Source organism: Phyllostomus hastatus, unplaced genomic scaffold (genome assembly GCF_019186645.2).
Source record: "Phyllostomus hastatus isolate PE091 unplaced genomic scaffold, TTU_PhHast_1.1 phas_contig_16, whole genome shotgun sequence".
NCBI classification, from domain to species: Eukaryota; Metazoa; Chordata; class Mammalia; order Chiroptera; family Phyllostomidae; genus Phyllostomus; species Phyllostomus hastatus.
This window is the reverse complement of record NW_025333643.1, coordinates 2,572,101-2,587,476: the sequence shown is the minus strand read 5'-3', so window position 1 is coordinate 2,587,476 and position 15,376 is coordinate 2,572,101. Positions and strand designations below refer to the sequence as shown.

The window sequence follows — 15,376 nt, the reverse complement described above, 5'->3', positions numbered from 1 at the left end:
TTTGGTATTTTGGTGTTGAGATTTGTAAGTTCTTTATAAATTTTGGTATTAACCCCTTATCAGATGTATCAGCAAATATGTTTTCGTATTCTGTGGGTTGTCTTTTTATTTTGTTGATGTTTTCTTTTGCTGTGCAAAAGTTTTTAATTTGATGTAGTCCCATTTGTTTATTTTTTCTTTTGTTTCCCATGCCTGGGGAGATATATCTGATAAAAAATTTCTAAAATATCCAAGAATTTGTTGCCTATGTTTTCTAAGACTTTTATGGTTTCGGGTCTAACATTTAAGTCTTTGATCCATTTTGAATTTATTCTTGTGTGTGGTATAAGAAGATGGTCTAGTTTTATTTTTCTGCACATATCGGTCCAATTTTCATAACATAATTTATTGAATAAACTATCTTTAGCCCATTGTATGTGCTTGTTTCCTCTGTCAAATATTAATTGACTATAAAAGTGTGGGTTTATTTCTGGGCTCTCTAGTTTGTTCCATTGATCCATGTGTCTGTTTTCATGTCAAACAGGTTATTTTGATTACTAAGGCCTTGTGGTATAGTTTGATATTAGGTAGCGTGATTCTTCCAACTTTATTCTTCTTTCTCAGGATTGCTGTTGCTGTAAGGGGCCTTTTGTGGTTCCATATAAATTTTTGATATATTTGTTCTAGTTCTGTGAAATATGTCATTGGAATCTTAATAGGAATTGCATTGAATCTATAGATTGCTTTGGGTAGTGTGGACATTTTAATGATGTTAATTTTTCCTATCCATGACCACAGAATGTGCTTCCATTTATCTGTATCTTCTTCAGTGTCTTATAATTTTCCCATGTACAGGTCTTTTATATCCTTGGTTAGGTTTACTCCTAGGTATTTTATTCTTGTTGAAGCTATTGTGAATGAATTGTTTTCTTAACTTTTCTGTCTGTTCATTGTTGGCATCTAAAAATGCAACTGATTTCTGGAGATTAACTTTGTATCTTGCTACTTTGTTAAATACTTTTATCAGTTCTAGTAGTTTCTTGGTGGAATCTTTGGCGTTCTCTAGGTACAGCATCATGTCATGTGCAAATAAAGACTATTTTACTCCTTCTTTCCAATTTGGATGCCGTTTTTTTCTTCTTGTTTGATTGCTGTGCTAGGACTTCCAATACTATGTTGAATAAGAGGTGAAAGCAGACATTGCTGTCTTGTTCCCGATCTTAAGGGGAACGCTTGTAGTTTTTGCCCATTGAGCATGATGCTGGCAGTGGGTTTGTCATATATGGCCTTTATTATGTTCAGGTATGTTCCCTCTATTTCCTCTTTGCTGAGAGTTTTGATCATAAGTGGGTGCTGGGTTTTATCAAAAGCTTTTACTGCATCTCTTGGTATGATCATGTGGCTTTTATCCTTCATTTTGTTTATGTGGTGAATCACATTTATTGATTTGTGAAATTTGTACCAACCTTGCATTCCTGAAATAAATCCCACTTGATCATGGTGTATGATCTTTTTGATGCTTTGCTGTATTTGGTTTGCCAATATTTTGTTGAGGATTTTAGCCGTCTGTGTTCACCAGGGATATTGGCCTGTAATTTTCTTTCTTTGTAGTGTCTTTACCTGGTTTTGGAATTAGGATAATGCTGACCTTGTAAAATGAGTTTGGGAGCCTTCATCCTCTTAAATTTTATGAAATAGTTTGAGAAGGAGAGGTGTTAATTCCTTGCTAAAATTTACCTGTGGGAATTTTTGATTACTGCTTCAGTTTTGTTAGGTGTGATCTGTCTATTCAGATTCTCTGATTCTTCCTGATTTATTTTTGGAAGATTGTATGTTTTTAGGAATTTATCCATTTTGTCCAGGTTGTACAGTTTGTTGGCATATAATTGTTCATAATATTTTCTTACACTCCTTTGTATTTTTTTGATGTCAGTTATTTCTCCTCTTTTATTTCTGATTTTATTTATTTGTATCCTTTCCCTTTTTTCTTGACGAATCTGGTTAGTTTTGTCAATCTTGTTTATCTTTTCTTTCTTTTTTTAAAAGATTTATTTATTTATTTTTGGAGAGGGGGAAGGGAAGGAGAAAGAGAGAGAGAAATATCGATGTGAGAGAAACATTGGTTGCCTCCTGCACTCCCCCCAATCATGACCTGGCTAGCAATCCAGTTTTGTGCCCTGACTGGGAATTGAACCCATGACCTTTCTCTTTGCAGGCTGAGGCCCATCTAACTGAACCATACTGGTCAGGGCTTGTGTATCTTTTCAGAGAACAAGCTCTTGGATTCATTGTTCTTTTGTATTGTTTTCAGAGACTCATTTCTGTGCTGATCTTTATTATTTCCTTCCTTCTACTCACTTTGAATTTTGTTATTTTCAAGTTCCTTTAAGTATGAAGTTAGATTATTTATTTTAGCTTTTTCTTTTTTTTTAACATTTTATTTACTTATTTTCAAAGAAAGAAGGGGAGAGAAACATTAACGTGCTAGGGAAGCACCAGTCCGTTGCCTCTCGCATGCCCCCAACTGGGGACCTGACCCACAACCCAGGCATGTGCCCTGACAGGAAATCAAACCTGCGACCTCTCATTCACAGGCTGTTGCCCAATCCACTGAACCACACCAGCCAGGACTTTTCTGTTTTTTTTTGTTGTTGTTGTTGTTGTTTTTTAGATAGGCCTGACATGCTATGAATTCCCCTCAGGATTGTTTTCCCAGTGTCCCATAGATTTTGGATTATTGTGTCCTCATTTTCATTTGTTTCAAGGTATCTTTTGATTTCATCCTCGATCTTGTTGTTGGCCCACTCATTGTTTAACGTGTTATTTAGCTTCCATGTCTTTGCGTGATTTTCAGTGTTCTTCTTGTGATTGATTTTTAGTTTAATTTTTAGTTTCATAGCATTGTGGTCAGAGGAGATGCTTGATATGATTTCAGCTTTCTTAAATTTATTGAGATTTGTTTTGTGTCCCAACATGTGGTCTATCCTAGAAAACATTCAGTGTGCATTTGAAAAGTATGTACTGCTTTGGGGTAAAATGCTCTTGAAGATATCAGTTAAATCCATTGATTAGTGTGTCTGTTCAAGGCCGCTTTTTCCTTGATGATTTTCTGCCTGAAAGATCTATCCATTGAAGTTGATGGGGTGTTAAAATCCCCAGCTATGATTGTATGTCTGTCGATTTCTCCTTTTATGTCCATCAAGATTTGCTTTACATGTTTAGGTGTTCCTTTGTTTTGGGTGCATAAATGTTTACTAGGGTTGTATCCTCTTGCTGGATTCTTCCCTTTATCATTATGTAGTGTCCTTCTTTGTCTCTTACTATAGCCTTGGTTTTAAAGTTTATTTTGTCAGATATAAGTAGTTACCCCGCTTTTTTTTCCTTTTCCAAATGCATGAAATATCTTTTTCTAACTGTTAACTTTTAGTCTGCGTATCTTTTGATCTGAAATGGGTTTGTCAGAGGCAGCATTTATATGGGTCTTGTTTTCTTATCCATTCAGCTACCCTTTGTCTTTTGGTTGGAGCATTTAAGCCATTTACATTTAAGGTGATTATTGATAGATACATTTGTAGTGTCATTTTATTGTTAGATTGTTTTCCTCTTTTTTCTTTTTCCTCCTCCTCTCCCTCCTCCCTCTTCCCCCTCCTCCCCCTCCTCCCCCCTCTCCTCCTCCCTCTCCTCCTCCCTCTTCTCCCTTTAACATTTGTTACCAAACTCCTTTAGCTTTTTCTTGTCTAGGAAGCTCCTATCTCTCCTTTAAGTTTAAGTCAGGGGTGTCAAACTCATTTTCACTGGGGGCCACATCAGTCACGCAGTTGCCAAATGTGATTTTAGGACTGTATAAATATAACTATTCCTTAACAGTTAAGTGAGAGCTCGGCACTGCTGCTGGGTAGAAACAAGGTGCCAGGCCAGATAAAACAAGGGGGAGGGCCAGATCTGGACTGTGGACCTTGTGTTTGCCACCTGTGGTTTAAATGATAGCCTCACTGGGTAAAGTAGCCTTGGTTGTAGGTCCTTGCTTTTCAATATTTTGCATCACTCACTTCTGCCCTGAAATGTTTCTGTTGAGTAATCAGATGCCAGTCTAATTGGTGCTTCCTTGTAGGTAATTACCTGCTTTTCTCTTGCAGCTTTTAGGATTCTCGCCTTGCTTTTAAGCCTTGTTGTAATAGAACATCAGGTCATGAGGTTCTGGAACAGGTTTGGGGTTCTGTTGTCCATCGCTGAAAATGTAACTCCTAATGCCAAAGTTAGGTGAAAAGGAAAGGGAGTATTTATTAAAAGTTATAGAGATTTAGAATGATGGCAGAATTCTGCTTTCGTGTCCCCAAACCCCCAAACACCCATAGACATGCGTAGTTTTGCCTTCCCTTGCCAAACCAGGCTACTCAGAGGTACCATCTCTCAGGAAAAAAAAAAATAGAAGTCTGCAGCTTAGCTAGGCAGGTTCCCATTCAGCATTCTGGCTTCCTCAGTCATCGGTGCTCTGCAATTTCCAGCACCATCAGCTAGCTGTGGCTCTGTGTTCTCCAGTTCTTAATCTGGAACTGTGCATCCAAGAAAGCGAATTGTTATGTGCACCCAGTTTAAATACTCCCACCGAGTCTTCTACGTCTCGAAGGATTTCTTGCATCTCATGCGAGTTCCTTGCTGTTTTTTGCAGGTGCGGTAACAGCGAAGCTTCCCGCCCCCCACACCTTCTCAGTCTGGGCAGGTGTGGCCAGTGAGGCAGGATGAAATGCCTCCTTGCCTCTTGAGGCAAGGTGATCCACCTCCTGTAATGAGCTACAGGTTAAAGTTATGCCCATCTTCCTTGCCTCTGGAAGCACAGCAATTAGGAAACAGCATTTCTGTAATACTAGCCAGCTGTTATTTATATGCATAGTAGCTCTTAATCACTGCAGTGCCTCTCTTCCCAGTCCCCAAACTAGGCTTGTGGGGGCGCGGTTTGGGACTTCTCAGCCTTCACGCTATTTCCATGGGGGCCTGGCCTGCAACCCAGGCATGTGCCCTGACTGGGAATCAAACGTGAAACCTTTCAGTTCACAGAACAATGCTCATTCCACTGAGCCACACCAGCAAGGGCAAATTTATGCTTTTTAGTTTAGCTATAGACTCCATTTTCCTATCCAAAGGCCCTTCCTGAATACTATATAATTCTTCTCTGAACTCCTTCATTTTCTTCCTTAAGAGCACTGCTCCAGGTTCATCTCTACTATGATGCCTTATTTGGCTAGCCTATCTTATTCCAGTCAGGCCAGCATCTGCTGTAATCCTAATATTTACTGGAGTTAATTCATACCAGGTACTATTACTGAGTACTTGTTGTAGGTACGACTGTGTTTACAAGCATTACCTTGTTTAATCTACACAACATGAGAGGTTGGAACTGTTACCCCATTTACAGATGAAGAGACTGAGACTTAACAAGGTGAAATAATTTGCCGAAGATACCAAAGCAAGTAAGGGGGACTGGGGCAGATTGTGCAGGATTTAGAGAGGCTCCTTGGGACTTCAGTTTATAGTGGGTAGGCACAGCACTGGCAGAGGACAATTTGTAGGACTCACCCTCTGTCTCTCTGAAATGGAATCTGATGATGTATCTTTTTCATAAAAGGTGACAGGGTGGAAGAGAGGGACATCCTACAGTACAATAGCCTGCCTGTAGATGGGTGAGCTGCTCAGCCCTGGAAGTGTTCAAGCAGAGGCTGGATGGCCATCTACAGGGAATTCCTGCCCTGGCAGGGCGTTAGACTACATGACAAGGTCTAGGGCTTTTCCTAATTCTGAGCTTCTGTGATCTCATGATGTAATTAAAGTCCAAGGGGTTCAAGATAAAATATTGTCAGTTTGTCGATTATGTATCTATTCATTTTGTAGCTAGGATAAAGCCATGCATGTGGGTCAACAAATGTCTAAAACAGAGTCATTCCCCTCAAATTGCATATGACTCTAATGCAAAGGACATGAGATAGTACCTGAAACAGTGTGAAATATAGAAGACTGTATAATTCAGAGCTAAATTGGATTGTACAGATTCTAAGTACAGTAAGCATTTAGGTTGGGGTAAATCAGATATGTGTGTCATACTTTCGGAAGGCAAATTTCAAGTATTCAGAGAAAATGAATTTTCACATCTGAGGGAGGATAGTTTAAGGGTTGGCCCAAATGAGACACTCAGAAATGATTTTCTGGTAATTTAACCCAAAATGATCTTATAAAAAACAGGCCGCACAGGAACCACTTTGAGGAGCTTAGATATGTGTAAGACAGAAAGGGAGCCACATATCCTAGGTTTACTATAAGAGAGGTGCAGACCCCTCCAAAATCTAGTACCTCATCGTACAACCCACAGGTGGCAGGTGCTTTGCTCAAGGTTGGTTTATGCACAGCTCTCTATCCCTGTTTTGTAGGTGAGGATAAAAGCTCAGACAGGTCAGCTCTTCTGGGCCCAGCTGCCCTCTACTTTTCACTCTACCGCCCCGCTTCTCCTCAGTGTGAAATGTGCCAAGTTCATTTTTCCCAGACACAGAGAAAGAAAGCCCGAGAAACAGGAAGGCCCTGTCTATTAACACATAACAGTGAGGAAGCTGAAGAGCTCAGGGTCTGTGTTTGTGTCTATGAAGAGTGATGCCCAACTGGAAAGGGTGTAACAATAACCCTTGTTCCAGCTTTTCCATCAGCCAGCTGTGCAACAGACACATGACTTGCCTTTGTTCTTTAGTTTCCTCATTGATAAAAATGGGCCAATAGTGCCTGACCTGCCTGATGCATTATGTTCTCATAGCACCAAATGAGATAATGTAAGTTTGCACTCTTTAACAATTCCCAACTATTAAATATATGTTAAAGCTTTGTGAATTCTACATGTAAATGTATTGAGTAGGTTATAATACACTGCTCCTTTTTTTCTGTTGATAAAGCATGGAAACTCTTGCTAATTATTTTGTCAGCTCTGGCATATGGTAATGATAATGATAACGAAGGCCCCAAAGCATAATGGTTAGAGCATGGGCTTTGGAGCCAGACTGCCTGGATTTGAATTCTGGCTCCACCTCCATTCAGTAGCAGTTTATTTTGGGGCAAGTCATTTAACTTTATATAAGTTCTTTATGTATTTTGGATATTAAATATTTTATTTATTTATTTTTAGAGAGGGAAAGGAGGGAGATAGAGCGAGAGAAACATAGAGAGAGTGAGAGAAACATCAATGTACAGTTGCTGGGGGTTATGGCCTGCAACCCAGGCATGTACCCTGGCTGGGAATCGAACCTGTGACACTTTGGTTCGCAGCCCGCGCTCAATCTACTGAGTTACGCCAGCCAGGGCTTGTATTTTGGATATTAACCCCTTATCAGATGTATCATTGGAGAATATGTTCTCCCATTTAGTGGGTTGTCTTTTCCTTTTGTTGATGGTTTCCTTTGCTGTGCAAAAACTTTTAAGTTTGATGTAATTCCATTTTTCTTTTGTTTCCCTTGCCATAGGTGATATATCAGAAAAAATATTGCTTACGAGAAATGTCCAAGATTTTACTGCCTATGTTTTCATTTAGGATTTTTATGGTTTTGAGTCTTACATTTAAGTCTTTAATCCATTTTGGTTCAGATGAGATCTGGCACCTTCAGGGTGGTGTGGCTGTAGACATTCTTTAATCCATTTTGAATTTATTCTTGTGTATGGTGTAAGAAGGGGGTCTAATTTCTTTCTTTCTTTCTTTCTTTTTTTTTGCATGTTATCTCTCCAATTTTCCCAACACCATTTATTGAATAGACTGTCTTTACCCCATGGTATGTTCTTGCCTCCTTTGTCAAATATTAATTGACCGTAAGATGTGGATTTATTTCTCCTAAAGCCTTTATCACAATATTCTGTATTTCATCTAATCTAAGAGGTCATTGATTGTAAAATACCATTATTTTACATACCACTAAGAAAGCAAAAAATGCTGCCAAACTGACACATCATCAATTATAAGACGCATTCCAACCTCAGAGATGTTAAATTGTGAAAATGTATGCTTCAGAATAGATGACATATGGTAGTTCTTTGTGAATGTTTCTGAGTCACACCTTCCCACTGGATGGTGATTTCTTTGAAGACAGGAAGGGATTGTGATTTGTGCATCTTGTATCTCTTAGTGCCTAGCACCTCAGAGACTTTCAATAAATATCTGATTTACTGGAAATAGTTACATTTTAATAAAGGACCAATTTTTCAGAGATATGTGGATTTATTAGCCCTCACACGTTCTCTCAGATTATCTAGACTTTATGGTATTATTAGGAGAATTAGTGCCCTCAACTGTGGACCCTTTGAATCACATCTAGTGTCTGGTTTCTGGACAAGTGGAAACTGGGACGCAGAGCTACTGCCCAGTGGATGTGATTGAATGGGCTGCCAGAGTGTGGTGGTGGAATGGAATTTGCAACCAAAGGCAATTCTTAAACATTATTTTTCTCCCTTATCCACAAATAGTGTTTTATAATGGAAATAAAGTTTGCTTTCCTGGCCATTAGCAGACCTCATCATTTTGGTTCCTAATTGTCCTTTTGTCTTGTCTCCTGTTTAGTATATATGACCTCGCTTTTAAGCCTGATGGAACCCAACTGATTTTGGCTGCAGGAAACAGATTACTGGTAGGATTTTGTCTGAGTTTCCTTTTTAAATGCTTTTTTCCCTTTCCTTCTTGTAAGTACTCTGAAATTTGACACCCCCCCCTTTTTTTTTTTTGAGATAAAAAAAGGCAAGGGCGGAAAAACCAGCCATTACTTTTTAATAGGGAAGGAAATGGGCTATTTAAAACAGGTAAGTAAACTGTCTATCAGATAGGAACCTGTGAACAATACCTCCTTTGGAGTCATTAATCTTTCCGTTTTTACTTTGAGACACCCATGAAAGGTTGAAAACAATTAATCAAAATGTCTTTGAAACCAGGCTAGTGTCAGTTCACATTTTGTCCTCCTGAAAAATTCAAGCAACAGGATTGAAGGGGCTTCCCCCATGAGAAGCCAGACAGCCTGACCCCAACTTTTAGGCACTAGCCTACCTAAACAGCTCCATATGGATGCTGTGCCATTTTTCATATTTTCAAAGAATATAAGCTCCCTCTGGAACCTATCCCAGTGTATAAAAGTAATTTTCAGAGAACTCTTTATGTTTGACCTGAAAACCTTTGTATGATGTCTCCTTCCTTCTGCGTAAATTGACTTCCTCTTACTCTGTTGTCTCTAGATATGCAGACTGACTGATCTCCATTCTTTTGTGGTAACTGTATAATCTTAAAGTCACAGTAAATTGTTCTGCAGACTTCTTTTCCCCAGGGTAAACAGTCCAAATCCTTTTAGTTATTTTTTTCATAGGTTTTTTTTTTTCCCACACTAATCATTTTTGGAAAAGCTTGCCTTGATTCCTCAGATGCATTTTTAAAAAATTTCTGCATATTTATAGGTGTGACACAGCTGTAAAATACCCTAAGTTCCCATTACATCTGAATTTTATGATACTCCCTTTGATTTGCAAACCTGGAGCTCAGATCTGTGACTTTCAAACTCTTGGTAGCAAATACGAAACATCCTCTATAATGTTGCACTAAAATTTTAATCGTGTAGTAGGTTGCTCTTTATATGTGCTGTCTTTCTTTGGGTGGGCCTAGCTTGATTGGTAATATATCCAAACTCACATAAGAATGAGTGAAATTTGTGGAGAAGTTGCAGAGTAAATTCTTGTTTATTGAGGATTAATGATATGTTCCTGGTAATAAAATGCACCAGGGTAAACAGACAGCCCCAGAATTGAGACCTCTACTTCTTGGGTTTACCAACATTGTCACATTCTTCTTGGTTTCTCAATGCAGTTTTTACTTGATATACATTTAAAATATTGACAAATATTTTCTTATAAAAACAAAAATAGCAGCAGCAACCTGTATGAATTCTAAATAATGAACGCCATGTGGATAATCTGTACTTTTATCCCCCTTTTGCCAGGTTTACGACACCTCTGATGGCACTTTACTTCAGCCCCTAAAGGGACACAAAGACACTGTGTACTGTGTGGCGTATGCAAAGGATGGTAAGAGGCTGCTCTGGGTTTACAGGCTCTGTAATGGCCTCATAACTTTCCATTTTTATCCTTGGTCATGATCATGAATTGAATTCTTTTCAGTAAGCTAAAGTACAACTTGCAGAAGATAGTTATGTCTCTTAGACTTCATTTTTTATTTTGTTTTTTCAATTGTTCTATTACAGTTGTCCCAGTATTTCCCCCATTGCTCTCCCCTGCCCCGCCTACTTCCCCTATCCCGTTCCCACAGTCAGTCCCCACCCTGTTGTCCATGTCCACGGGTCCTTTATACATGTTCCTCGACTAAACCATTCCCTGTCTTTCCCCCCGTTATCCTCTTAGACTTCATTTTAATCATTCAATTCAACGAGTATTTATTGAGAGCCATCTATGTGCTGGGCACTGTTCTAGTTGCTTGAGGTACTTCAGAAAACAAAACAGATAGAGGTCCCTGCCCTTACAGGGCTTATATCCATGGGAGAGGGGAAGGGAGAAAAGAGAGTATGAGGGATGATACACACTAAACATAGTAAATAGGTAAACAGTGTGTTGGAAGATGGTAAGTGTTAGAGAAGAAGAAAAAGTAGGTCAGAATAAGGGGATTGAGAGTCTTGGCTGGAGCAGTGGATTGGGTATAGTATGAATAGGGTAGTGAGGGTGGACTTTTTGAGCCAGGGGCAGGTGAGCAAAGACTTGCAGGTGGGAGGCAGTGAGATTCTAACTGTGGGCACTTGGGGGAAGAGAATTCCTTTCTGAGGGAAGAGCCATTACAAAGGTCTCTGGTGGGAGTGTGCCTTTAGGGGCTGGGGCAGCAGGAATCGGAGAGAGCAGTAGGGGATGAGGTTAGAAAAGTAACAGGCATGGGGTGGGCCAGATCATGTTGGCTGTTTTAAGGACTTTGGCTTTGATTCTCAGTGAAAATAGGGAACCATTAAAGAGTTCTGAGCAGAGGTGGGATCTGATTTGACTTGCATTTTAAAAAGATCCTTCCAGTTGTTGTAAACAACCTTCAAGGAGAGAGGGTTGGGGCAGGGAGATGAGCGAGGAAGCATCATCCAGGCAAGTTTTATAACACGGGTGTTGGGGGCTCCGACCTCTGGGAGCAGAGGAAGTGGTGAGAAGTGGTCAGGTTCTGGATATGGTTTGAAGGTGAAGCCAAATAGATCGGATGTGGGGCGTGAAGAAAGAAGTCAGGGGTGATGCCAAGGTTTTTGACCTGAGAGACTGGAAGGATGAAGTTGCCCTCTACTGAGATGGGGAAGGCTGCAGGTGAGAAACTTAAAGTGGGAGATCAGGAGCTCAGTTTTGGACATGTTGAATTTGAGGAAATTTTGTACTGTAAGAGAATGGGGAGGGAATTGCCAGAGTCTTACATTAGAGAGTTGTCAGGGGGCTAAGGGGAGTTGGGACCTGGGACACAGATGGGGCATGGTTAGAAGGCAGGTTATGTCACTGCAGGTACTGACACTAGGGGCATGTGGTGGTAGGATTCCAATGGAAATTCTCTTTATTCTTTCAGCAAAATAAGAAGCAAAATCAGCTAAGAGTGAGGATGGGAAAGGAGGTGTGAGAGAGTTGAGGCAAAAGGAACAAATAAAAAATGGACCTGGGAAGTACAGTGAGATCCCCGGTGACATGAAGGACCTACTTGAAGCTGATGATCATGAATTGAATGTGAGATCAGTTGGTTTGATTGTCTCTTTCTCCATCACTCTGAGCTGCATAGATGCAAGGGTGGAGAAAGTGGAGAGTTGGATTTAACCAAGTGGTAGATTTGTAAGCACCTCTGAAAATGAAGTAAGAGTGTAAGGGAGTGAAGGGTGTATGCAAAGCAATGATTATTTTCATTGGCCTTGAACTTGTCAGCTGAGTAAGGAGGGGTGAGAGGACTGTAAAGGTTGAGGGGCAGTGGAAAGTTGGTAGGTTCTGGTGGAGTTGAAGGGTTGTTGGAATTGGGGTACCAGGTGGGATGAGAAAGAGGAGAACTGGTGGTCGAAGAATGTGTGCAAGAAATTGATATTGACTTAAAAATAGATCCGTGCTACTCACAGCATGGGATTAGTGGAAAGAACACAGGCTTTGGAATGAGATGGCTCCAGGTTCCAACTCCAAAATCTCTTTGAGTTGGTTATTGAATCTCTCTGAGTCTCAATTCCCTCGTGGGTCAACTGAATATAATATTGAAGGTAACATTCTGTGACCACTGCTGAGAAATTGTAAAGTTACAGTGTTACAGTGCTTGAATGAACCTGGGAGATCATTCAGGCTCCAGGCTTTTAACTTCTTTTGGATGACAGACCTCTGAGGATCCAATAAAAGCTATAAACCCCTTTCTAGAAAAATGCATACTTCATATATATGCACAATTTTGTGCATACAGTTTAGTCTGATCTAGGCCAATCTCTTCGCTTTAGACCTACACGAAGACCTAAAGTTAAGTGACTTGCTAACATCATACAGCAGGTTAGTGGCAAAGAGAGCACTAATTTCTTGCCGTCATCAGTCAGGTGTGCTATGCCATGGTAGTCATGTCTTTTTATATGTATGAGTTCAAGTTCAGAGTAATACTGTTGGGAGACCTGTGGGACCTCTGGAGTTTATAAACTTCAGGACTCTTGGGCCTGCAACACCATTAAGGCCTTTGAGGATTTTAGAGTGTGAGCTGCTGTCAGTGGCATTTGTCAGCACTTTGCAGAGTCCTGTCACACACATTATCTCATTTGATCCTCTCAATAGACCTCTAAAGCAGACGAAAAGGGATTCTCATCATCTCTTACAGGTGAGAAAACGGGCTTGGAACAATTACAGGTAACAGGCAGAGCTGGGCCTGACCAGGTCCTCCAACTGCAGAGCCCTTGTTCTTTGCAATTTATCGTGGTGCCTCTTCATTGACACCTACACAGCAATTAAGAAGTCTGTCGATGACTCCTTTTCCCCTTAGATCTGGAAATGGAAATACCCTGAATCACGGTTTTGCTCTTTAAATCTGCTTATTTCTGATTTCCCCCTTAAGTTTTAATAAGTATTTAATAAGCAGCTGTGATCCAGAGGTTTGTAAGAACTGGGTTTTGTTGTTGTTGTTGTTCAAGAAAAACAGTATGAGGCAATAGGAAGGAATAATAGTAATAATAATAGCTAATTATATTTAGCATTGATTCTAATCCAGGAATTTTCCTAAACCCTTTAATCTCATTTACTCTTCACAACAACTGTGAAGTAAATACTATTGTTGCATTTGTTTTTCAAATGAGGAAATGAAACATATTCAGAGGCTTGTTCCAGGTCCTGCACCTGGTAAGTGACATCACTGGGAAATCCAGCTTAGACTCTGAGCTTGTAGCTCACACTCTTCATCACCCGCTGCCTGCAAGGATGGGAGAGAAGTGACAGAAATAATCACACATGAGAGCAGCTTCTGTTATTTAGTATTTGCAGCAGCATCATGCAGCTCCCCCTGATATCTATGGTTTCAGCCTCAGTGAAAGGTCTTACCTGAATTGACCACCGCCAAAGAGCCTCTGAAGAAGGTATTATGATTATCCCTTTTATGTTTCAGATAATGAGGCTCAGAGAACAGTGACTTGCTCAAGGTCAACTTCCAGTTGCCCTAAGAATAAAGTGTAGAAATTTTTCACTAAAATTTTTAAATAGGTGTACAAAATCTAGCCTGTGCTCACCCCTAATCATTATCTTTCACTGGAGTAGGTAAAGGTTTGCTGTTGTTTGCAGCTGTGATACCCTGCTCTACTTTAAGCACTGTAAACTTGCAACAATGTAATTAATAATTACTTATGTCGCCTCTCTCCAGTACATTCTTTTATAAAGTCCAAGTAGCCGTGAAAATGAAAATCTCATCTGTCACTCTTTTGCTTAAAGCCTTTTTTGGGATACACAGCAAGATCTTAACTGTGGCCCGAAGCCCCTGGAGACCCTTCCCACAGGGAAGGATCAGGGTGCCCCTATCTACCTTCCCCCTTGCCCTTGGTGTTCCATGTTGGCTGCTTCTCAGCCCATTAGACATGCTGGGCTTTTCCTGCCTCGGGTCTTTGTACATCTGTTGTATCCATGTGGATGGCTCTTTCTCCTCTCTTTGTACCTGGCCAAGGTTTGCTCAACCTTTAGGTCTTAGCTGAAGGATCTCATCCTCAGAAAAGTCTTCCCTCATTTAAATTAGGTGCCTCAAATTATGCTCTTTCGTAGATCCCGTTTCTTTTGATACCATATTGTATTCATATTAGATTAATTTAATTTAATGCTTACTTTTCCCACTACACTAAACTCTGTGAAGGTAGGTAAGGGTCACTACACTAAACTCTGTGAAGGTAGGTAAGGGTCAAGTTTAATCACTACTTGACCCTTAGCACAGAACATGAATCCTAGCAGATAGTAGGCCCTCAGTACCTCTGTTTACTCACTGCCAGACAGACCAGGATTTGAACCCAAACTTCCTGACTCCAAAGTACTTCTGCCCAGTTCTGGTAAGGAGTAGAGAAGCAGCTGATACTAATTAGATACCTTAAAAACCCAGTTTTCTAAGAAATACTCTGGGAAATGCTGGTTTAAAATAAATGTGAGAATTTTCTTTTTAAAAATCTTTTTAGGCAAGCGCTTTGCTTCTGGATCAGCTGATAAAAGCGTTATTATCTGGACATCAAAATTGGAAGGCATTCTGAAGTACACGTAAGTAACCATTTAGATGTACGGTATTATTTGACTCTTATTGAACAACGGTAACAAAAGCACCTTAGAAAAGGTGTAAGGAAGAACTTTTTCCTCTGCAATTGAACTTGAAATTAAATTATGGGGGTACATGGTGATGTAGGATGTTTGGGCAGTGAACAGGTGAGGGAACATTTCTTGAGCACTACTAGCTTAGCCAACGCTGGGCTAACTGTGTTCATATAACTAAGTTTAGTGAGTCTGACATCACAGATTCTACCCTGCCTCAACTTGCCCTCTTTCAATGGCCTTACTTCTCAGGGAATGGCCTCACATCCACCAGTGGCAACAGTTGGGAACTTGGGGCTGGTGTGGCCCAGACTTCTCTCACTGCAGAGGCTTTGCCTGTAGTCTTCTCTGTTCCCCTGCATAGTTTCCCTGCTCATTGCAGCTGTCAGGGCCTGCAGTGAGCAGGGAATGCTGTTTCTTCTGAAGCCTTTCCTGCCCCTTGAGACCTGGTCAGGTTTCTTTGATGGCATTTCTCATAGTTGTAGTTTTACATTTATTCTGGTGAGTGAGCAATATCTCCCATCAGCCTGAAGCTCCGGGAGGGCAGACACTGCATCTGTTTTTGTTTACCCCAAGTCCCTGATACAACAATGCCTGG

The 15,376-nt window shown here is 40.3% G+C and overlaps 1 protein-coding gene across 2 annotated transcripts in view; it reads left to right on the top strand.

Moving 5' to 3' along the window:
- The window catches only part of IFT122 (intraflagellar transport 122), a 73,089-nt gene that overhangs the window by 4,571 nt on the left and 53,142 nt on the right, over positions 1-15,376 (top strand). For both annotated transcript variants that reach the window (XM_045832396.1, XM_045832395.1), the window contains exons 2-4: positions 8,558-8,624; positions 9,975-10,059; positions 14,652-14,730. In XM_045832396.1, coding sequence (XP_045688352.1) covers positions 8,558-8,624; positions 9,975-10,059; positions 14,652-14,730 — 231 coding nt within the window. The remainder of the gene's footprint in view (positions 1-8,557; positions 8,625-9,974; positions 10,060-14,651; positions 14,731-15,376) is intronic.